General features: G+C 44.7%; 1 protein-coding gene across 2 annotated transcripts in view; it reads left to right on the forward strand.

The window, feature by feature from the left end:
- Nucleotides 1–24,184, forward strand: part of LOC115478934 (probable cation-transporting ATPase 13A4) — a 115,458-nt gene that overhangs the window by 4,670 nt on the left and 86,604 nt on the right. For both annotated transcript variants that reach the window (XM_030216590.1, XM_030216591.1), the window contains exons 2-3: nucleotides 21,123–21,296; nucleotides 23,025–23,171. In XM_030216590.1, coding sequence (XP_030072450.1) covers nucleotides 21,123–21,296; nucleotides 23,025–23,171 — 321 coding nt within the window. The remainder of the gene's footprint in view (nucleotides 1–21,122; nucleotides 21,297–23,024; nucleotides 23,172–24,184) is intronic.

The raw sequence follows: 24,184 nt of genomic DNA on the forward strand, positions 1-24,184 counted from the left end.
GAAATGTTAAGTAGTAGTAGTAGTATTACATATAGCAGTGATTTAACCAGAGCTGAGATTGTGATGTCATAATGCCTCATTCCACCAATGCCTAAGAGCCAACCTCATCAGTGATGTCACAATGGCTCGACTGTCCTATACTTGGCCCACTTCCCCCCTTAGTGTGAAGAGTTTCAGTCTCTGGTATCCAGAGCTGAGATTGTGATGTCATAATGCCTCATTCCACCAATGCCTAAGAGCCAGCCTCATCAGTGATGTCACAATGGCTTGATTGTCCTATATTTGTCTCACTCTTATCTATTAGATTGTAAGCTCTTTGAGCAGGGACGGTCTCTCTTTGTTAAATTGTACAGCGCTGCGTAACCCTAGTAGCGCTTTAGAAATGTTAAGTAGTAGTAGTAGTAGTATATTGGCTGACGCATGTTTAACTTCTGGTGACCCCTGTCTCCCGCCAAAGACAGAGCCCCCAACCAAGCCTCCACCTCTCTACCCCCTTAATCTATCTTGTTTGTCCCATGTGGTCTAGGGGATCCTAATGGCAGATACAATGTCCACTCACTCCTGCCCATTATAGCTGTGGCTTCAAAATGGCCGTTGTTACCTCTAGTGGCAGTCTTGTGGTATTTACCAAGGATATCCAAGGAGGGTCCTGGGAGGGGCTACAGGGGTGGGGGAGTGGAAGTCTGGTTGGAGGTTCTATTGTCTGGGAAGAGGGAGGAGGGATTAGGATCAGAGGGGGAACACAGAGTGGATGAAGGCACTTGCTTCCATTATCTAGGTCCTAGACGATATTGAGCCAGGGCCTACAGAGATCAGCTGGGGCCCACATAAGATTCAGCTGCCAGCACATGGCAGCAAGGTAACATAGAAACGAAGGGTTTGTTCACTCCTTCATTTCTGTGAAGGGGTGAACAAACGTGTGGATAAAGGTGAGCCGGTTGATATTGTTTATCTGGATTTTCAGAAGGCGTTTGACAAAGTACCTCATGAAAGACTCCAGAGGAAATTGGAGAGTCATGGGATAGGAGGTAGTGTTCTATTGTGGATTAAAAACTGCTTAAAAGATAGAAAACAGAGGGTAGGGTTAAATGGTCAGTATTCTCAATGGAGAAGGGTAGTTAGTGGGGTTCCCTAGGGGTCTGTGCTGGGACCGCTGCTTTTTAACATATTTATAAATGACCTAGAAATGGGAGCAACTAGTGAGGTAATTAAATCTGCTGATGATACAAAGTTATTCAAAGTCGTTAAATCGCGGGAGGATTGTGAAAAATTACAAGAGGACCTTACGAGACTGGGAGACTGGGCGTCTAAATGGCAGATGACGTTTAATGTGAGCAAGTGCAAAGTGATGCATGTGGGAAAGAGGAACCCGAATTATAGCTACATCATGCAAGGTTCCACGTTAGGTGTCATGGACTAAGAAAGGGATCTAGGTGTCGTCGTTGATGATACGTTGAAACCTTCTGCTCAGTGTGCTGCTGCGGATAAGAAAGCAAATAGAATGTTAGGTATTATTAGGAAAGGAATGGAAAACAAAAATGAGGATGTTATAATGCCTTTGTATCACTCCATGGTGCGACCGCACCTCGAATATTGTGTTCAATTCTGGTCGCTGCATCTCAAAAAAGATATAGTGGAATTAGAAAAGGTGCAGAGAAGAGCGACAAAAATGATAAAGGGGATGGGACTTCCCTATGAGGAAAGACTAAAGCGGCTAGGGCTCTTCAGCTTGGAGAAAGGGCAGCTGAGGGGAGATATGATAGAGGTGTACAAAATAATGAGTGGAGTTAAACGGGTAGATGTGAAGCGTCTGTTTACGCTTTCCAAAATACTAGGACTAGGGGGCATGCGATGAAGCTACAATGTAGTAAATTTAAAACGAATCGGAGAAGATGTTTCTTCACTCAACGTGTAATTAAACTCTGGAATTCGTTGCCAGAGAATGTGGTAAAGGCTGTTAGCTTAGCAGAGTTTAAAAAAAGGTTTGGACGGCTACCTAAAGGAAAAGTCCATAGACCATTATTAAACGGACTTGAGGAAAATCCACTATTTCTGGGATAAGCAATATAGAATGTTTTGTACGTTTTTGGGATCTTGCCAGGTATTTGTGACCTGGATTGGCCACTGTTGGAAACAGGATGCTGGGCTAGATGGACCTTTGGTCTTTCCCAGTATGGCAATACTTATGTACTTATAAATGCCAGCAGATGAAGACCTGCATGGTCCATCCAGTCTGCCCAACGAGGTTCTACTGCTTCATGATTAAACATTGGTATATTTAATCTTTATCCTTCCATGCCAATTTTAGCCACAGACTGGAGAAGTCTGCCCAGTACCAGTCCTACTTCTCAATTACTGCAGCATTGATCCTGACCTGTTTTTTTGCCATTTACTGGACCAAGAACATACAAGTCTGTCTGGCACTGGTCTAACTTACCAACCTCTGAAGCTGCCGTCAAAGCTCACTCCAACTATGAGGTCATTTAAATGTTCCTTTAATTAGATTCCATTCTTTTCTATACAGTGTTCCTCCCATACATTCTTGAATTCCATCACCAATTTTGTCTTCCAAGGGAGAACATTCCATGCATCTACCACCCTTTCTGTAAAATAAGTAATTTCTGAAATTGCTCATAAGTCTCTCACCCTGCAACCTCAACTCATAAACTCTAGTTCTATCACTTCCCCATCTCTGAAAAAAGATGAGTTTGCATATTAATATCTTTTAAGTATTTAAACTTCTCCAGTGCCTGGACGTTACCTGCTACTGAATATCAGGACCTACGGCAGTCAGCATTAAAAACAAAATGGTGACTACTACAGGCTCAATATTGACTGGCAAGTCATTAATGAAATCTAGATTAAGCTAGACTGGAAAGGACAGGAAAATATAATACCCCCAAATTTATTGTTAGTCCAAACGATATCATCTTTTTGTTTCTCTTTTTTGTTTTGATTTATTTCTACTTATTTAACCCACTGCAGCTCCTTCTGTCTCTGGGCAAGTCACTTAAGCCTCCATTGCCCCAGGTACAAAATAAGTACCTGAATATATGTAAACCGCTTTGAATGTAGTTGCAAAAAACCTCAGAAAGGCAGTATGTCAAGTCCCATTTCCCTTTCCCTATTTGAGATTCTACATGGAACGTTGCAGTTGCTACTATTTGAGATTCTACGTAGAATGTTGCTACTATTGGAGATGCTACATGGAATGTTGCTATTCCACTAGCAACATTCCATGTAGAAGCCTGCCCTTGCAGATCAGTAATGCGGCCGCACAGGCTTCTGTTTCTGTGAGTCTGACGTCCTGCACGTACGTGCAGGACGTCAGACTCACAGAAACAGAAGCCTGCGTGGCCGCATTGCTGATCTGCAAGGGCAGGCTTCTACATAGAATGTTGCTAGTAAAGGAGTAGCCTAGTGGTTAGTGCAGTGGACTTTGATCCTGGGGAACTGAGTTCAATTCCCACTGCAGCTCCTTGTGACTCTGGACAAGCCACTTTAACCCTCCATTGCCCCAGGTACAAAATAAGTACCTGAATATATGTAAACCACTTTGAATGTAGTTGCAAGAACCTCAGAAAGGTGGTATATCAAGTCCCATTTCCCTTTCCCTTTAAAATGGACAAACATGTCTACCACACTGCTTTCTTGAAGATGTCTGGAACTAGCACACATCAAAGGGGTGAAATCAGAACAAATTCAAGACGACCAACGCAAACAAGGAGTAAGAGCGTCCAAAACTTTTATTGGCAAAGTCAACTGACCTGAAAGAATTCATTTTGGGTCTTTTGGGTCAGTTGACTCTTTGCCAATAAACTTTTTGGACACTTTTTTTGCCTTGTTGCGTTGGTCGTCTGGAATTTGTTCTGCTTTCACCCCTTTGTTTTATGCTTATTTGTTTTCTGGAATTCATGGACAACACCCCTTTTTTCTTTTGCACCTAGACGCCTGGAACTTCAGGAGCTGCTCTCAGATAGGCATCTCCAAGGGTCGGATGGAAATAATCACTTGGTCTTGTGACTGTAATATGAACACCACAAGAAAGAAGCCAGTCCTTGAGTGCTAAGGAGTGTTTGCATGTCGGATTTCTAGGTTACCCCTTATGAAAACAAAACATTAGGCAGAACATTTGCTTATAATATTAGTCAGCTTATTGGCTCACTTCTATGTATTTGCTCAGCTCACAAAGGCTTTTATTTTGTTTTTGATTTATTTATTTTTATGGTGGAGAAAACTGTCAAAACCGCAGGAAGAAGCTGGCTGTGTGCTTGTCCTCAGCTGCTGTTTCACCCTTCTTTTTAGGTACTGGCAGAATGAACAGGGAGGTACATGTTATGTATTTATCTGCCGTTACATGAGATTTATTTTTTTTGACAGGTTTAGCCTCTCTTAGGGGCCCTTTTACTAAGCTGCGTAAGCGTCTACGCACGCCAAAATGGACTACCACGTGGCTCTTACAGTAATTTCATTCTTGGTGCGTGTCCGATACACATGTCTGAAAAATATTTTTTATTTTCAGACGTGTGTATCGGACGCGTGCCAAGTGGCATTCGACACGTGTAGGTTATTACCGCCCGGTTACCGTGTGAGTTTTTACTGCTAGGTCAATGGCTGGCTGTAAGGTCTCAGACCCAAAATGGACGCGTCCCAATTTTCATTTTGCCGCACGTTCATTTTTGGCAAAAATTTTAAAAAAGGCATTTTTTACAGGTGCGCCAAAAACTGATGGGTGCAAGTCCAAAACCTGTGCCTACACTACCGCAAACCATTTTTCATTCCGTCTTTGTAAAAGGACCCCTTAATCCCCTTTTAAACCAGTGATCAGTGGTTTCTGTGTCCACAATCATGTCACCAGTCAGAATAATGACCTGAGAATCAAGGAAACCTGGGTTCAAGTTGTGCTTTTGCTAAGAACACCTGTGACCTGTGACCCTGCATAAGCTGCCAGCTTCTGTTTCAGGAATCCATCTAGGTCTGACTCACAGATTCATTTTAGGCAATTTGGAGGAGTGGCCTAGTGGTTAGAGCACCAGTCGTGCAATCCAGAAGAGGCTGGTTCAAATCCCACCGCTGCTCCTTGTGATCTTGGGCAAGTCACTTAACCCTCCATTGGCTCAGGTACAAACTTAGATTGTGAGCCCTCCTGGGACAGAGAAATATCCAGAGTACCTGAATGTAATTCACCTTGAGCTTCTACTGAAAAAGGTGTGAGCAAAATCTAAATAAATATTCTTGGGGGGGGGGGGGGTTCTACATGGAATGTTGCTACTCTTTGAGATTCTGAATGGAATCTTGGGAGTGGAGGAGTGGCCTAGTGGGGGTCTTGCAATCCAGAGGTGGCCGGTTGAAATCCCACTGCTGCTCCTTGTGATCTTGGGCAAGTCACTTAACCCTCCATTGGCTCAGGTACAAACTTAGATTGTGAGCCCTCCTGGGACAGAGAAATATCCAAAATACCTGAATGCAACTCACCTTGAGCTACTGCAGAAAAAAGTATGAGCAAAATCTAAATAAATAAATTTAAGGAGCTTTTTATTTATTTAATTTTGTTACATTTGTACCCTGCACTTTCCCACTCATGGCAGGCTCAATGCGGCTTACATGGGGCAATGGAGGGTTAAGTGACTTGCCCAGAGTCACAAGGAGCTGCCTGTGCCTGAAGTGGGAACTGAACTCAATTCCTCAGGACCAAAGTCCACCATCCTAACCACTAGGCCACTCCTCCTCCTAAATAAGTAGCAAAACTGTCATCTTTGAATCTTAATGCTGGTCCAGATCAAGCAGAAAACCGAAATGCCCTTTGTGAGGTGTGTTTGCAAAGCTAGTGCAAACTCTCTCTGTTTTCACAGAAAGAAGGAAGTATTTTAAAAACATTCCTCCCTAACCTCTGCAGTTTATCTTTATTTGGTTTCTGGCTTGGGCCTGCTCTCTTACAACTGAAAGAGGTCCAGAACAGGCTTAAGAAGACGATCTAGGTACAGAAACAAATTTACCCCCTTCCCTCATAAACCGGTTGATAAGTGGTGGTGGTTATTTGGGTTTTGCTGAATAGCGACTGTCCTAAAAAGGGTTGTTTGGGAGATATTTTGAGCTGACAAATATGGAATTGGCTAAGCCAGAAAAACAAACAAACCTAGAGTGAACAGTGAGTGGCATTTGGCACGCATAGGTCATTACCGCCCGGTTACCATGTGAGTCTTTACCGCCCGGTTACCATGTGAGTCTTTACCGCTAGGTCAATGGCTGGCGGTAAGGTCTCAGACCCAAAATGGACGCTTGGCAATTTTCATTTTGCCGCACGTCCATTTTTGGCAAAATTTTTTAAAAAGGCATTTTTTACAGGCGCGCTGAAAAATGAATCGGCGCGAACCCAAAACCTGCGCCTACACTACCGCAAGCCATTTTTCAGTGCACCTTTTAAAAGCACCCCTATGTTTTTTTTAAATATTGTTTGGGAGGTCATGTGATATGGGAGGGAAATAGAAAGTTCACATAAGCCTGTGTTAACTGGCTCATGCGGGGTTAATGCAGGAGCCCTTAATGCCACCTAAATAGAAAGATGGTTAAGTGCTTCTGTTTTAATTATTTGCAGTGGTTCCAGTTTCTGGACATAAGAGAAATGGATTTGGCACATGGGAAAGTCCTGCATTAGGATGTACTAAGCCCATTTCATAGTGTATCGTATTAAACAGGCTCCCATAGTTAATCCTGTTTAGAGTAAGGGAAATGGGACTTGATATACCGCCTTTCTGAGGTTTTTGCAACTACATTCAAAGCGGTTTACATATATTCAGGTACTTATTTTGTACCAGGGGCAATGGAGGGTTAAGTGACTTGCCCAGAGTCACAAGGAGCTGCAGTGGGAATCAAACTCGGTTCCCCAGGATCAGAGTCTGCTGCACTAACCACTAGGCTACTCCTCCACTCGTTCCACCAATAAGAGCCAACCTCATCAGTGATGTCACAATGGCTTGATTGCCCGATACAGTTCCCCAGGATCAAAGTCCACTGCACTAACCACTAGGCTACTCCTCCACTCGTTCCAGCAATAAGAGCCAACCTCATCAGTGATGTCACAGTGGCTTGATTGCCCGATACTTGGCTCACTTCTGATATTGTGATGTCATAAGGGAAAGGGAAATGGGACTTGATATACCACCTTTCTGAGGTTTTTGCAACTACATTCAAAGTGGTTTACATATATTCAGGTACTTATTTTGTACCAGGGGCAATGGAGGCTTAAGTGGCTTGCCCAGAGTCACAAGGAGCTGCAGCCAAGCCCCCTCCCTACCCATCTTCAAATCTCTGCTTAAAGCTCACCTCTTCAATGCTGCTTTCGGCACCTAACCGTCCGTGAAATATAGCATGCCCTATTAGTCGGACTCTACACTTGTCTTTGACTGGACACTTGTCTCTAGACTGTACACCTGTCTTTTAGATTGTAAGCTCCTTGAGCAGGGACTGTCCTTCTATGTTTGAATTGTACAGCGCTGCGTAACCCTGATAGCGCTTTAGAAATGTTAAATAGTAGTAGTAGTAGCAGTGGAAATCAAACTCAGTCCCCCAGGATCAGAGTCTGCTGCACTAACCACTAGGCTACTCCTCCAGTGTGGGCCACCCAGTCTACCCAGAAAGGGAAAGGGAAATTTGACTTGATATACCACCTTCCTGTGGTTTTTGCAACTATATTCAAAGCAGTTTACATAGTATATACAGGTACTTATTTGTAGCTGGGGCAATGGAGGGTTAAGTGCTGTGGCGTAGCCAGAAGGCAATTTTTGGGTGGGCCAGCGGGTTGGATGGGTGGGCATTGCAACCCCCCCCCCCTACACACACACACGTGCGCGTGTCTGTCCAGCACATTTAAAGTTATTGGCGCTGCCTCCACTCACCTTCTCCCACAACCACCGTGGCGCTGCCTCCTCTCCTGCACTTCATGGTCTCCGTCTCCTACCCCTGCGGCAGCGCTCTATTGGCGCTGCCTGCTTGACAGCTGACAGATGCGGCGCGATGACGTCCTGCTCCAGGACCTTCCCTCTGCTGTGTGCAATCTGCCCTGCGTAAATAGGAAGTTGAATCAACGCAGCAGAGGGAAGGCCCCGGAGCAGGAGGACATCACGCCGCATCTGTCAGCTGTCAGGCAGGCAGCGCCGATAGCAAATTGCAAGTGCTGCCGCGAGGGTGGGAGACAGAGACCGTGAAGGGCAGGAGAGGAGGCAGCGCTATGGCGGGGGTGGGAGAAGGTGAGGATGGGCCTGAGACAAAACTGGGTGGGCCTGGGCCCATCCGTAGCTACACCCCTGTTAAGTGACTTGCCCAGAGTCACAAGGAGCTGCAGTGGGAATTGAACCCAGTTCCCCAGGATCAAAGTCTGTTGCACTAACCACTAAGCTAATCCTCCACTCAAAATTCTTTTTTTAAAAGTTTCTTTTCCCCCCCTATGCAGAATCCTGGGCGCTGGGCCATCACCAAGCTGCCTTTAATCATCTTCCCTTTTCATATTCTAGAAGTATAGAATAGAAATAAGTGTCAGGAAAGAGTTTGGTGTCGTGAGAAAACGGCTGCAAAACAGAAACATTTGCATATTACCTCTGCCTGAGACAGTGAGATATGTGTTTTCTAAATTCTCTTGTGACTGCTTTATTCAGTCAAATTTATACTGTCGCTCTGAAATAATCACCACAGCGCACGGGGCTGCAGAATAATTATATAACAACGCATGGAACTCATGGGCTTTGAATCCAGCAGTGGATTTCTCCTCCAGTGGCTGTGAGTGCAGCTTCTGTAGCATCTCCAGGCCACAGCCAACTTGGGGAACAGAAGACCTGAGCTGGGAATGGAGCCTGGATCTTTGTACTGCACTGTCACTGAATCACAGTGCTGGTCCATGTCCATGTCGTCCACAGAAAGGAGCTGCTATGTAGGAGGTGTGCATGGGGACAAGGATCTGGGGTTCCTAGCCCATTATAAACCATAAAGCTGTATGTCTCTGTAGATCACCCCACCCCTCACCTATCCACACCCATCCTGTTAGAATATCAATGATATGCTTTGATGTCCCCATGCATACTTCCTACCCACCCCCCTCCTCACACCCTGTCAGACTGTCATAGTAATGCTTGAATGTTTTCACTTATATACACTGTCAGCTAGCACATTTGCTTATTTCCGATCTGAGGAAGAAGGGCAACCTTCGAAAGCTAATCAAGAAATGTATTAAGTTATGTCCAATAAAAAAGGTATCATCTTATTTTCTTTTCCATGTTTTATTTTGTTTGATTTCTATTGATAACCTTAAGAGTGGACTAACACGGCTACCACACCTCTCTACTTGATATGGTTTAAAAACAAAACTATTCTTCTTCAAAGAGAAACGATCAGAACACTTAAAAGAAGACGCCTCTGGAGGAGTTTTTAAAAAGTCCTTCGGTGAACCTGACCACGGGAGCTCAGGAATAGTCATTTGTTACTCAGCTGTAGCCTAAAGCCTTCCTGTTTAATTTGTTTGTTTTATTTTGCTTTGGATAATTTCCTAAAAGAAAAGTCCATAAACAATTATTTATTTATTGCATTTGTATCCCACATTTCCCCACCTATTTGCAGGCTCAAGATGGACGTGGGAAAATCCACTTCTTCTTTCTAGGAAAAGCAGCATAAAATCTGTTTCACTGTTCTGGGATCTTCCCAGGTACTTATGACCCGGATTGGCCACTGTTGGAAACAGAATACTGGGCTTGATGGACTTCAGTCTGCCCCAGGCTTATGTTCTAATGCTTTTCTTCCTTTCTCTTTTTTTCTCTCTGGATATTCTTCCCTCCCCTCCCCCCTCTGTTTTAATAGATCATGCACTAAATGTTTAATATAAAGATAAGTGAAGGTCTGCCGAGGCGGAGAAACACTGAGATCGCACAGTAAAATAACAGAGAGATGAAGGGAGTGGGATCTGACCAGGAACAAATGAGGAGACTTCAAATGATGGTAAAAAGTTTATTGGTGAAGACTCGACACAGCACCATGTTTCGGCAGTCAGCCTGCTTCAGGAGTCTTTATATAATACTAGTAAAAAAAGCCCGCTTCTCATTGAAATGAAACGGGCGCTAGCAAGGCAATCACCTTCTGCCATTAATGTTTTTAAGGGAAGTTCCAGTGTCCCCCCTCCCTCCCTCCCTCCCTCCCTCCCAATTCCAGGGTCCCCCCCTCCCTCCCTCCCAGTTCCAGGGCCCTGCCTCCCTCCCTCTTCCAGGGTCCCCCCTCCCTTCTTCCCAGTTCCAGAGTCGTCGTCTCTCCCTCCGAGTTCCAGGGTCGTCGTCCCTCCCTCCCTCCCTTCCAGTTCTAGTCACCCTCCCTCCCTCTGAATTTTAAATGTCATCCTGACTTACCTCGTCGGGGTTACGGTGGCCGGCAGCAGCGGTAAAAAGCGTGCAGGCTCGGCACTTCAGTTTTACCTTCTCTGTCTCTCAGCTCTGGTCCCGCCCTCATTTCCTGTTTCCGCAAGGGCAGGACCAGAGCTGAGAGACAGAGAAGGGAAAACTGAAGTAAGTGCCGAGCCTGTGCACTTTTTACCATGCGAGGTAAGTCAGGATAACTTTTAAAATTCGGAGGGAGGGGGCCTGGAACTGGGAGGGAGGGAGGGACGATGACCCTGGAACTGGGAGGGAGGGGGGGATGGATGACGACGCTGGAACTGGGAGGGAGGGGGGACACTGGAACTGGGAGGGAGGGGGACAGATGACGATGCTGGAACTGGGAGGGAGGGAACGAACTTCTGGTGGGTGAATATTATATGCAGCCTTCCCTTCCCTCCGAGGGTGGGGCACTGAGAGCGAGGACCTGTGATTGGTCCCTTCTCCTTCTGACGTCGCGTTTCTTTCCATGGCAACTATACAGAGTTCCCTCGAGGGCGGGGCAATTACGAACCCTACGAACACTACACGGCTTCACTGCCACACTGCCACGGAGTCAGCTTCAACAACATTGGAGGTGCAAATTATTATATTAGATATATAAAACCATCGAAAGGTCAATAAACATTGGTACAAGCAATCGAGGAAATATGGTCTGCAGGAGAATAATTTGCTGAGAGGCTGCACAGCTGGCGAGAGATACTCAGATAGTACTACAGCAGTTTGAAGTCACCGCCGTCCTGGCAAAGATTGTGGATACCGAGCTGCTGACTGCCAAAACATGGTGCTGCGTCGAGTCTTTACCAATAAATGTTTTACCATCGTTTGAAGTCTCCTCGTTTGTTCCTGGTCAGCCTGGTCTGTTTCCCACTCCCTTCATCTCTCTAATACAAAGATAATGCGGAAGCACAGGGGCCCTTTGACTAAGTGACGGTACGCCCACCGCGGGTTTACCAAGCGCCAATCTGGGCACCAGCAGTAGCTCCACTCCCAGCATGCAGCATTTCTGGTGCTAGCGGAAATATTCAAAAAATATTTCTGCAGGGGGTTGCCCAGCGGTAATCAGGCAGCGCTGCAAGCTACCTGGTTACCGCCAAGTTAGCGCAGAAGCCTCAATGGGTGGCGATCTTACCACATGGCCATGTCTTTTTTCGGCCTTTTTATCCGCTGTGGTAAAAATGGCCTCAGCGTGCAGCAATAACAGCCCCTGCCGCAAGCGCAGGGACCTTTTTACCGCAGCTTAGTAAAAGAGTCCCTCAGTGCCTCATAAATAGGAGGAGGAAAGTGGTCCCGTGTTAACTCTCAGCAAGTACGCACCAATGGGAACATTAACACACAGCCTGCAATAAAAAAAAATACTGGGAACACCCCCTCCTAATGCAGTGCATTAAAATCTTTCATTAAAATGGAGTGGAGGAATAGCCTAGTGGTTAGTGTAGTGGACTTTGATCCGGGAAGCTGAGTTCAATTCCCAGTGCAGCTTCTTGTGAGTCTGGGCAAGTCACTTAACCCTCCATTGCCCCTGGTACAAAATAAGTACCTGAATATATGTAAACCACAGTGGCGTAGGAAGGGGGGGGCGGTCCGCCTGGGTGCACGCCGCTGGGGGGGTGTCAGCTTCGCTGGTTCCCTGCTCCCTCTGCCCCGGAACAGGTTACTTCCTGTTCCGGGGCAGAGAAAGCAGGGAACCAGCGGAGCCGACGCAGCTCCCAGTGACATGCACGGGGCGGTTCGGCCCTCGCCGCTTTACCATGTAAGTATGTGCTCCGGGGGGGGGGGGGGGGTGTGCCCCGGAGAGGGGAGGGTGCTCCATGCTGCACCCAGGCGACCCACCCCGGGTGTCAGCTGCCCTCGCTACGGCACTGGTAAACCACCTTGAATGTAGTTGCAAAGACCTTAGAAAGGCAATATATCAAGTCCCTTTCCCATTTCCCTTAAACCCAAAGGACCCCTTAGTCCTGCTTAAGGTTAAAATACAGCTTGAAATGATACTGATATCTCAAGAGTGCTTGTTTGGACTTTTGCCTGAATTATTTTACAGTGCTTGCTAAAAATTGATGCTTGAGCTATAACAAGTGTACACATCACTTGTCGGCTTGTACATTTTGATCACTGGGAACACACGTGTCAGGATTAAGAATGAAGAAGTATCTTTTTCCCTTTTCTTTTTCTTTCTTTCGTTGTTGTCTTTTCCCCTTCTTTCTTTCTTTCTTTCTTTCTTGTTGCTATTAAGCCAGTAAAAGTAAAAAGAGACCTTTTACAGCTAAGAAGTACTGAATGGCCCAGATCCATTATCCAGAATCTGCTGTCACAACACAAGTTTTCCAGATGGAATGGGTAGACGTGAATGGCTTGTTTACTCTTTCTAAAAATACTAGGACTAGGGGCACGCAATGAAGCTACTAAGTAGTAAAAATTTCTTTAATCAACATGTAATGAAGCTCTGGAATTCGTTGCCAGAAAATGTGGTAAAAGCAGTTAGCTTAGCAGGGTTTAAAAAAAAAGGTTTGGTTAATTTCCTAAAAGTAAAGTCCATAAGCCATTATTAAAAGATGGACTTGGGAAAATCCACTGCTTATTTCTAGGATAAGCAGCATAAAATCTGTTGTTTTGCTCTTCTGGTATATTGCCAGGTACTTGTGACCTGGATTGGCCACTGCTGGAAACAGGATACTGGGCTTGACGGACCTTCGGTCTGTCCCAGTACGGCGACACTTACGGTCTTATGTTCATCTTATCTTGTGGAAATGTGGTCAGTCAAAGCCTGTGTAAACGGTGCCACAGGTCTAGCCAGAAGAAGCACTGTTCAGAGATTTCCCCAAATCTCTTTCACTCCCATGGCACCTTGATTTACACATGCGGAAAATCTACAAGCCCTTTGTGCAAATACTTGATAAGGTACAGTTGACTCCCCTCAGGTCAGTTTATTCCACTGACTTTGGCCAAATGTGTTCAGATAATCAACACAGAAACTCTTGTGTGTCAAAGGTAGAGATTTTAAGTAAGCCTTGAATCTGGCAAAGAAAACACTTTTCAGCCTTTGCTGCGTTCCAAGAAACCCTTCTCTGCTTTCCCAGTTACTGTTCCTTAAGTGTGAATTGGAAGAGTCCCAATACGCAGTCATATATGTAAGGTGGCATGCAAATGCTGTTAAATTTATGTTGACTCAGAGCTAATTAGGCATGTGTAAGTGGGCAACATACAGGTACAATGCAAGTTAATAAACAGAAATAAATCAAAATGTAGAAAATAAAATAAGATGATACCTTTTTTTTATTGGACTGACTTAATACATTTTTGATTAGCTTTCAAAGGTAATCCTTCTTCTTCAGATTAGAAATGCAACTTAAGAAATCACACTGTGTATCATGGGCGCAAGATCAAATAACTTTCAGTGTACGACAGTTAGGCAGTCGCTATGAACCGCAGTGCGATGAGTGAAGGGAACAGAGGCTCATAGGCGTGGGGAATGGCAGTCGTCACACACCATGCTCTGCTCATCAGGACTGTGGATCAGAAGCCGAATCTCAAAGGGAAGCTCCCATCCAGTACTGGTCACCAGCTGCCCTACACCAACCCTGCCCCTAAAACAAGCAAATGGCAGAGCAGGGGGAAGTACCACTGGGGCAGCTGCAGCCCTTGCCTACTCTTAAATCCCCTCCTGTCCCCATGAAATTTCCCTTTGAAATCTCATCCTTACTGGTGTTTGCAGGGGAGGGGATGGGTGAGGGGGGGGGGGGGATTTTTAACCCTGTGGGCTTTGCAAAGGGAGTAGGGAAATTATCAAAAGTATATTCCTGCTAGTAAATCCCTTTTGAAAATTGTTTCTTGGACGTACCAAATATATGGGGGGGGGGGTCCTTTTACTAAGCTGTGGGAAAAAGAGCCCTGCGCTAGAGGCAGAGGCCATTTTTACCGCACGCTACGGCCGTTAAAAAGCCCCCCCTCCCCCCGAAAATGGCCATGCGGCGGGAAGCAAAACCGGTGCTGGGCAGATTTCTACGGTCTATGCCCTGATCATGACTGAATGGACCGTACAGGTCTTTATCTGTTCTCATGTACTATGTTACTATGGTATTCTACAACCGCATGCAAATTTTAGGAACGCACCTGACCTATCCATGCTCCTCCCATGGCCATTCCCCTTTTGGGGAAGATGTGGGGCACTGATTGACCTGTGAGCCAATTTCGTTGGACAATGACAGGAATGAACCTCACTCCTAAGCCAGGGCCTGTGGAGTATCATCTCAGTCTCTCAAATGCACTGCTAAAGCTCACGGTTAGGAGCTCTGATTGTGTGTAACGTGCACCATATTGACACTAACGCCCGGTTTGCACGCTCACCTGGTGTTAATGTTGAAGTTGGCAGAAATTTACAGGGGCGTAGCCAGACTTTGGCGGGAGGGGGGGTCCAGAGCCAGAGGTGAAGGGGCACATTTTAGCCCCCCCCGTCACTTTTGCCCCCCCGGCGCCACCGCCCCATCCCTATCCCTTTTGACCCCCCCCATCCCGCAATCGCCAACACTTCCCTACCACTGCCAGGTACCTTTGCTGGCAGGGGTCCCCAACCTCCGCCAGCAGAGGTCCCCTTCAGCGCCAGTCTCCTAGTCCAGCGCGTTCGCTGATCTGGATTCTGTTTCTGTGAGTCCTGACGTCCTGCATGTAGACGTCAGGACTCACAGAAACAGAATCCAGATCAGCAACGCGCTGGACACCGGCGCTGAAGAGGACTTTGGCTGGTGGGGGGGGGGGGGGGTTAGGGACAGCCGCCAGCAAGGGTATCTGACAGCGGCGGGGGAGGGTTGGCGGCAGCGGAAGGGGGGGGGGTCGAATGTGGCGGGGGAGGGTTGGCGGCGGGTGTGGTGAAAGCAGGGGGGGCCAGGACTAAATCTGTGGGGGCCCATGCCCCCGTGGCCCCACCTAGCTACACCCCTGGTAGAAAATAGTTTGTCTACTTTCTACCATGGGGGGCATTACCTGCTGTAATCGTCAGTGTGGCCACTGCTAGGGTTTGTGAGCCCTTACTGCTAGGTCAATGGGTGGCGGTAAGGACTCAGGCAGTAACTAGCCACACGCTACCTTTAATTTTAGAGCACGGTCATTTACTGCCCCCATTGAAAAATGCCTTTTTTTCCCCAGCCACGGTAAAAAATGCCCAGCGCATGCCAAAAACATGCGCACAGCCCACTTTTTACCTCAGATTAGTAAAAGGACTCCTTAGCTAAGACAGGAGGATCCTAATCAGATTGTTACTGATATATGTTTCTGTATGAATGTTCCATAAACTTGCAAGCCCAATTTAATGCTTATCGCACTCGTTATATAATACAGTCAGTTGCGTGAGTAAATTAATTTAATAAGAAACTGATAATGGGTGTTAACCCATATATATATGCAGATGATGTCACGATTTACATCCCATTCAAACATGATCTAAATGAAATCACCAATAACATCAACCACAGTTTTACTAAAGTTCCCCAACAAGTATTGTAGATTGGATGTCTGTCCGACCCATCTTCTAAAAGTCGCCCCGAAGTGTTTTGTTGAAGATCTGACTTGCTGCTTAAACTTCATGTTATGCTCCGTTTTTTTTCCCGCCAGACCATGGTAACATTCTTTCACTCCCATTCCGAAGAACCTTAAGATAAAACCAGATGTTATCTTTAATTACCGCCCAGTGGCATCGATACCATTGGTTACCAAGTTAATGGAGAGTATGGTTAACGCTCAGCTCAATGATTTCCTGGCTGACTACGATATCCTTCACCACTCGCAGTCAGGTTTCCGGGCTCAATATAGCACAGAGACTGTTCTTGTCACCCTCTTATCAAACTTTAAACGAGAGCTATCCATCGGAAGAAAGGTATTATTGCTTCAATTTGACATGTCAAGCGCCTTCGACATGGCGGACCATGACATACTATTACATCTATTAGACTCCTTTGGCATGGGAGGGTCTGTTTTACGCTGGTTTGAGGGCTTCCTGACCACTAGATCTTACCAGGTCACAGTGGAGTCCGCAACTTCTGCTCCGTGGAATGCCTCGTGTGGGGTACCACAGGGCTCACCCCTTTCACCAACCTTATTCAATGTTATGTTGATGCCTTTAGCCTCTACTCTATCTAAATTAGGCCTCAATCCTTTCATTTATGCTGACGATATTACCATCTATATCCCCTTTCATACCATCGTTGCAGAAATCACTGCTTTCATCGATGCTTGCTTCTCCGCTATTGAGCACTGGGCCCAGGTGTTTCGCTTTAAATTAAACCAGGACAAAACTCAATGTCTCATACTCTCGTCCGCCCATACCCAAATAACTGACACAACACTTCCAGTGAAGGGCCACACTCTTCCAGTTGCCAACAGTCTTCGGCTTTTAGGAGTGCACCTGGACATGCACCTCCAGTTGGACAACCATGTGCATCTGGTCTGCAAAAGAATGTTTAATGCCATGTGGAGGCTCCAACGCATAAGATATTCCTAACCAGAGATCTGTTCTGCACACTTGTGCATTGGCTAGTCCTCTCCCACCTAGATTACTGCAGCGGAATTTATGCGGGTTGCAAGGTCTCTCTACTGAAAAAGTTCCAAACAGTCCAGAACACTGCCGTGAGACTGATTCTGGGTGGACACCGTTTCGCACATGCCGAGCCTTTGCGCTTCAGGCTCCATTGGCTACCTGTACGGGAGCATATTATGTTTAAGCTCTGCTCCTTAACCCACAAAATCATCTATGGGCTCGCTCCGGTCTATATGCTCCCCTTGATTGACCTTCCTCCCAGGAATGCCACGCCTGCATCACGATCGTTCCTCCATCTACACTTCCCAAGCTCAAGTGTGTCAAGTATAAGAAGATTTTCTCCTCCTCTTTCTGCTACTGGTGCCCTAAATACTGGAATGCTCTCCCGCAGCACCTCAAAACGCAGGTGGAACACTTCTTCTTCAAGAAGCTGCTGAAGACTTATCCCTTCAACTACTCTGCTGATTGATATGCCCTTCATGATCCCCTCCCTACTTAGTTTCCATTGTTAGTTGCTGCTCTCTCTGTCTACTCTTTGTCCACCCTGCACTATTTTCTTACATTGTAAACTTTCCTAATTTTTTTTTTTAATACTGTAAGCCACATTGTGCCTGCATGCGTGAGAAATTGTGGGATATAAATGAACCTTAAATACATAAATAAATAAATAAATAAACCACAGCTTCCAAATCATGAACTCATGGGCGGATGCATTTCAATTAAAACTTAATGCCGAAAAAACACAATGCCTCATCCTATCATCACAATATAACACAAGTAAATCCACTACTATAACCACACCAAACTTCTCCCTCCCTGTTGCAGACAGCTTGAAAATCCTTGGCGTAACCATTGACCGAAACCTCATGTTGGAAAAACATGCGAAGAACATAACACAGAGAATGTTCCACTCAACGTGGGAACTCAGAAGAATAAAACCTTTCTTCCCAAGGGACATATTTCGCAGAATGGTACAATCATTGGTGCTGAGTCACCTGGACTACTGCAATGCACTCTACGCTGGCTGTAAAGAACAAATCATCAAAAAAACTTCAGACAGCCCAAAACACTTTTACCTAGATTGTAAGCTTTAGATGTGTCTCTCTATGTCAAATGTTCAGTGCTGCGTGTGTCTGGTAGCGCTATATAAATGCTATTAGTAGTAGTAGTAGCCAGGCTTATATTTGGTAAAACAAAATACGAAAGTGCCACACCCCTAAGAGAAAAACTGCACTGGCTCCCACTTAGAGAACGTATTACGTTCAAGGTTTGTACCCTGATTCATAAAATTATCTATGGAGATGCCCCGGTCTACATGTCAGACCTTATTGACTTACCACCCAGGAACACCAAAAGATCTTCACGCACATTCCTAAATCTTCACTTCCCCAGTCGCAAAGGCCTAAAATATAAACTAACACATGCATCTAGTTTTTCCTACATAGGAACGCAGCTTTGGAATGCATTACCACTCGATGTGAAAAAAATGAGCGACTTAACCAACTTTCGGAGATCACTGAAGACCTATCTCTTCAATAAGACATACCACAATGATCCATCATTTGAACCTTAGCGCATTACTGCTTTAACTTTTATTACATTTTTGATCTCGTTATACCTAATGCTTTATCCCATTATGCTACTCATGTTCTTATGTAATTATTAATTGTATCTTTACTTCGCTGTGGCGATAACCAGAGTGGAATACTGTAAGCCACATTGAGCCTGCAAATAGGTGGGAAAATGTGGGATACAAATGCAATAAATAAATACATAAACAAGCAATAGTAGACTACAGTTGGCCTTAATTGGTGCTAATTCACACCAATTAACAGTCACACAGTATTCAAAGACACGCATATGCAAAATTTATAGCGCAAAGCTGCTAAGTGGGCGTGATCATGGGAGGGGTATTTATTTATTTTATTTATTTATTGCATTTGTATCCCACATTTTCCCACCTATTTGCGGGCTCAGTGTGGCTTACAATACATAGTGAATGATGGAAGTACAATGTGTTACAGTACGATTATGGGTTACATTGTGAGGAGTTAAGGGAAGACAAAGTCAAGAGTCAAAATATCATTTGAGGAATAGAACAATTGAATTTAACAATGGGGAAATGATAGGGTGATAAACAATAACAAGAGAACATTAGGGTAAAACAATTTTATCTGTGGGTAGAGTTTTAAGTGTGGTGAAAGATAGAGTGTATTGATGCATTTCTATTAGTGTGTATGGACTTCATGTGTTTTAATCCTTGCAATAAATTTTCTCAAAGAGATGAGTTTTCATTAGTTTGCGGAAGTCGGTTAGTTTGTAGATCGCACGAACTAACTCCGAGCGCACGATCTATTATCACTATTCAATTGTGAAGACCAGATGAGCTTATTTGATATATGAGACTCCTGATGCAGTCCTAGCCAGCCAAAACACAGCTGTGTCGACTCCTGATTATCTCCCAATAAACTGTTTTACTAATTGAAACGTCGTCCACTCGTTCTTGAGTCATCTTCGCTGTCTTCCTGCATAAGGGGTATGAGTGGGTCAGGGGCGTGCCTAATAGTAATGCGCACATGTTATAGAAAACTGGCATTTACATGACTAACGACCTACACCAACACCAGCATTTTGACATAGCGGTTGCGCCTACAGTTAGGTGTGTATATTGCTGTTATACGACCTGTGAATAGAGCGCTGCGTCTCGGCAACTAACCTTTGACACCCTTTCTTGAATCTACCTTGTACTGTGTATATCCTATAACTCCTGCACCATCAGTCTTGGAACTTTCTAAAAACGTAGGCATGAAACTGCACCCCCTGCACCCTGGATCCTTTCCTGCTGCAAGGGAAGTCAGTCTTTCAAGACTTGAGACTTGTGATATGTCCTCTTGCATCTGCCAGTTGACATAAACTTACTGCCAAAAAGTAGGGTGTTGGTCCACCACGTAATCCTTTTTACTAGGAAATATGATGCATTTCGTCTGACATACACTGCATTTAATCCGGATATAAACCATAGAACAAATGAAAAGAGCAAAACCTTCTATAAATGTTGGAAACCTGCATGTAGTAGGCGCCTCTTCTCCACCACTCCCTAGCAAAGGGAGTGTAGCCTCTTCTTGGTACCTAGGTCAAGAGAAACACTTGACAGACAAAGCCGAGCCCTGGCTGACTCTTTAAGCAGGTAACAACTCAGGGCAGCATTCCAGCACCATCCCCAAATATAAAGATATCCTATACAGCTTGTTTCTTGGCCTTCACAGAAGCAAAACACTCTGCAGACTCAACTCAAACACCAGCAGAAAGCAGAGGTAGTCCAGAGAAGGAGCAGACTCAAGGCTTTCCACGAGTAGATTTATTGATCATTGACCCGACTTGGCCATGTTTCGGCCCTTATGCCTTCATCAGGGGTCAAAGATTCTTCTTCATACAGAGCAAGTGGGTCAAATAAAATGTATCCAGTGCTGGTTGATAACCAAAAACAGAGCCCAGCGTGTGGGTGTTTGAAGGCTGCGTTTTATTCGACCCACTTGCTTTTGTATGAAGAAGAATTTTTGACCCTTGACAAGGGCATAAGGCCCGAAACATGGCCAGGTCAGGTCAATGATCAATAGATCTATTTGTGGAAAGCCTTGAGTCTGCTCCTTCTTTGGGCTACCTCTGCCTTGTGGTGGTCTTTATTTCTACGAAACCGACGCCTATGTTTACTAAGGTGCGCTATAGGTGCATTAGCATTTTAAAAACACGCTAATGGTTGATGCACGTTAAACGCTCATGCGCACATAGGAATATATCGGCGTGTTAGCGTTTAACACAGCTTAACTTTAAAAACACTAACACGCTAACACACCTTAGTAAACATACCTCCAAGGCTGAACATAGGGATAGGGGAACATTTTTGGTTTTGGTTCATTTGTCCGCCTTCCTCGTTTTTAGATGTTTTTCAGATTGTTTCACATTTGTTTTTTTAAATTATGTACATTAATTCATAGGTTATTATGTGTTAATCAACTTAATGCACTCTAATTTGTAGGTTGACATGCGTTAATTAATTTAGTACACCCTAAGCTTAGATGCGCTGATGAACCTAATGTGCAGTAACAAATGCAAATCCGCAGCTGAAAATGTACTTTGCTTTGAACTGAAATGTTTATAGCTCTTTTTGTTTTTCTCGTCTCGCTTTGCAGGAGATTTATGGCTACCGGATGAATGTCCTTTGGATTGGATTATGCATTGCTGGGTACATCTTGTCTGGGGGGATTCTTCTGCTTCTGTTTTATTGGAAGCCAGAGTGGAGTGTATGGGCTAATTGTTCACCATGTTCCTTGAAAAAGGCAAATGTCATATTACTTCGAGAAACAGTAGGTACTTTTTTTTTTTACTTCTTATTATTCTGGGCCTAAGGTTGTGTTAGGAGGTCTGGCTGGTTCACGGGCAAAGTTAGAGACCTGTGGGGCCGTTTTACTAAGCTCTGGTAAACGTTAATTTTATTTATTTATTTATTTATTTGTTGCATTTGTATCCCACATTTTCCCACCTATTTGCAGGCTCAATGTGGCTTACAATGCTCCGTTATGGCATTCGCCATTCCAGAGTAGAAGTTACAATTGTTGTTACATAGAGAATGGGTTGACATGATAAAATTAAGCATACAGCCATAAAAAGAAATCAATCGAAATGGAGGTCGAGTGGTAAGGTGTTGTGGTTACAGTTATTAGACGTTGTGGTATGCCTTGTTGAAGAGATATGTCTTCAGAGATTTACGAAAGTTAGTTCATAGACTGTTTTTGTTATGTGGTAGTGCATTCCGGAGTGGCCTAGTGGTTAGGGTGGTGGACTTTGGTCCTGAGGAACTGAGTTTGATTCCCGGCACAGGCAGCTCCTTGTGACTCTGGGCAAGTCACTTAACCCTCTATTGCCCCATGTAAGCCGCATTGAGCCTGCCATGAGTGGGAAAGTGCGGGGTACAAATGTAACAAAAAAAAAAATTCCACATCTGTGTGGCTGTGTATGAAAAGCTGGACGCATGTGTTAGTCTGTATTTCAGGTTCTTTACAGTTTGGGAAGTGTAAGTTAAGGAAGTTAATGTGCATCTTACCTCAGCTTAAGATGACTTCCCACGATACATGCTCAGGTGTATTGCGGTAAGTTTCAAATCGGCACACACTAACCGCACATAAAAAATATTTTTTTTCTGTTGGGGGGGGGGGTGTCTGGGGGCAGAGAGTAGGCATTCCTGTGCTAATCAGCATGTCTGCTTTACTACGTGCTAACTGGTTAGCGCAGGATTACCATCTGAGCCCTTACCACCTTCAAAATAGGTGTCAGTAAATGCCCACGCGATAATTCTTTTTAATGGCCACGTGCTAACGGGAACATTAGCACATGACCATTAATAGGAAAAATAGAAATGTGGCCATTTTCTGGCTGCAATTAAATCAGTCAAGCAACAAAAATGTACGATTGACGTCATTTCTGTGCATTTCTGTTGAGGCATTCCATAGTTGATCGCTCCATTTCTGAGTTGGAAGGAAGTCCCATTACCATATTTTCTGTTTGTCTATAATTGAACGACAAATGAAAAAAATTTGTTTGACCCCTGATGCAGGCTTTGATGCCGAAACACGGCTGTGTCGGGTCGTCATCTGATTATTAATAAAGTTTTTTGGATTTCCTCAACATCTGTCCTCACTTTTTCATTTTCAGTGCAATTAAATCAGCGCATGTACAATGCTGATTACCACCCGGTTACAGCTGCGCACCGGAAAAGAAAATATATTTTCTAGCGCGCGTAGTGGGGACGCATAAAAATTGAAATTACTGCCTGGGCCACACGGTAGCTGGGCAGTAGTTCTGAATTGGCGCATTTTGGACACTAGTGAATGTACATATATTTTGCTTTTATGATGTCGGTACAAAATATGTGTTGCTAATCTGCTATAAAATTTGCATCCTGCATTATATATTTGACTTTCTTACTGATAGTAAAACCAGACTCTCTTTAAAATACAAAAAGTATGAGACTTGCCGTTTTATTTATATGGTCTTTCAACTAGTGAGCTTTGTGTTTTTAAATTTCTACATCCAAGGATGGAGCTAAAAAATACACCAGGAAAAAGGTGCGGTGGATACAGCTGTCGTCCTTGGCAAAGTCCTTGAAAGGAAAACCTGTGGAGTCCATCATTACTGACGAAAGTTTCCTCATACACAAAGCAACAACCAAACCAGGCTTGAAAGTAAGTAACTTTCATTTTCTGCGCCAGAGCTTTCCAGCATCCCATGAATCCAAGTTTATCGCCCCTCCCCCGCCTCAAAAAGCACCACGAATTTGAGGAATATCATACATTACTAGAACTGATTTTTGAGTTGGTGGAACTGTTTTATGGTTGTAGAAATCTACTGGTTGATATTCAAAGTGATTTAAATGTCCAGCGGCCCAGGGATGTTCAGTGGCATTTCACTGGATCGGAATGCTGACTATCCCCTCTATTGGCCTATGCTGAAACTAGCCAGTTTGTAGGTGGTCTGGGGGAGGAGTAGGGGCAGATCAGAAACATAACCAGTTTGTGGCAATTTTCAGTCCATTAAACTGGCTAAGTCAGTGGTTCCCAAACCTGGTCCTGGAGGCACCCCAGCCAGTTAGGTTTTCAGGATACCCACAATGAATATTAAGTACATAAGTACATAAGCATCGCCATGCCGGGATAGACCAAGGGTCCATCGAGCCCAGCACCCTGTCTCCGACAGTGGCCAAAAGAACAAACAATTTGTCCCGCCCATCCCATAACATTCTATGGCCTTTTCCTCCAGGAAGCCGTCCAACCCTTTTTAAAAGTCTGCTAAGTCAACTGCCTTAACCACTTTTTCCGGCAATGAATTCCAGAGTCTAACTACGCGTTGAGTGAAGAAAATTTTCCTCCGATTCGTTTTAAATTTACTACACTGCAGCTCCAACACGTGCCCCCTTCTCCTAGTATTAATGAAAGAGAGTTGCTTGCACTGCCTCCACTGCATGCAAATCTATTTCATGAATATTCATTGTGTCAGGAAGTATTTTTTCATGGAGAGGGTGGTGGATACAGTGGGGGAAATAAGTATTTGATCCCTTGCTGATTTTGTAAGTTTGCCCACTGACAAAGACATGAGCAGCCCATAATTGAAGGGTAGGTTATTGGTAACAGTGAGAGATAGCACATCACAAATTAAATCCGGAAAATCACATTGTGGAAAGTATATGAATTTATTTGCA

The sequence above is a fragment of the Microcaecilia unicolor genome, chromosome 10 (genome assembly GCF_901765095.1).
Source record: "Microcaecilia unicolor chromosome 10, aMicUni1.1, whole genome shotgun sequence".
NCBI lineage: Eukaryota > Metazoa > Chordata > Amphibia > Gymnophiona > Siphonopidae > Microcaecilia > Microcaecilia unicolor.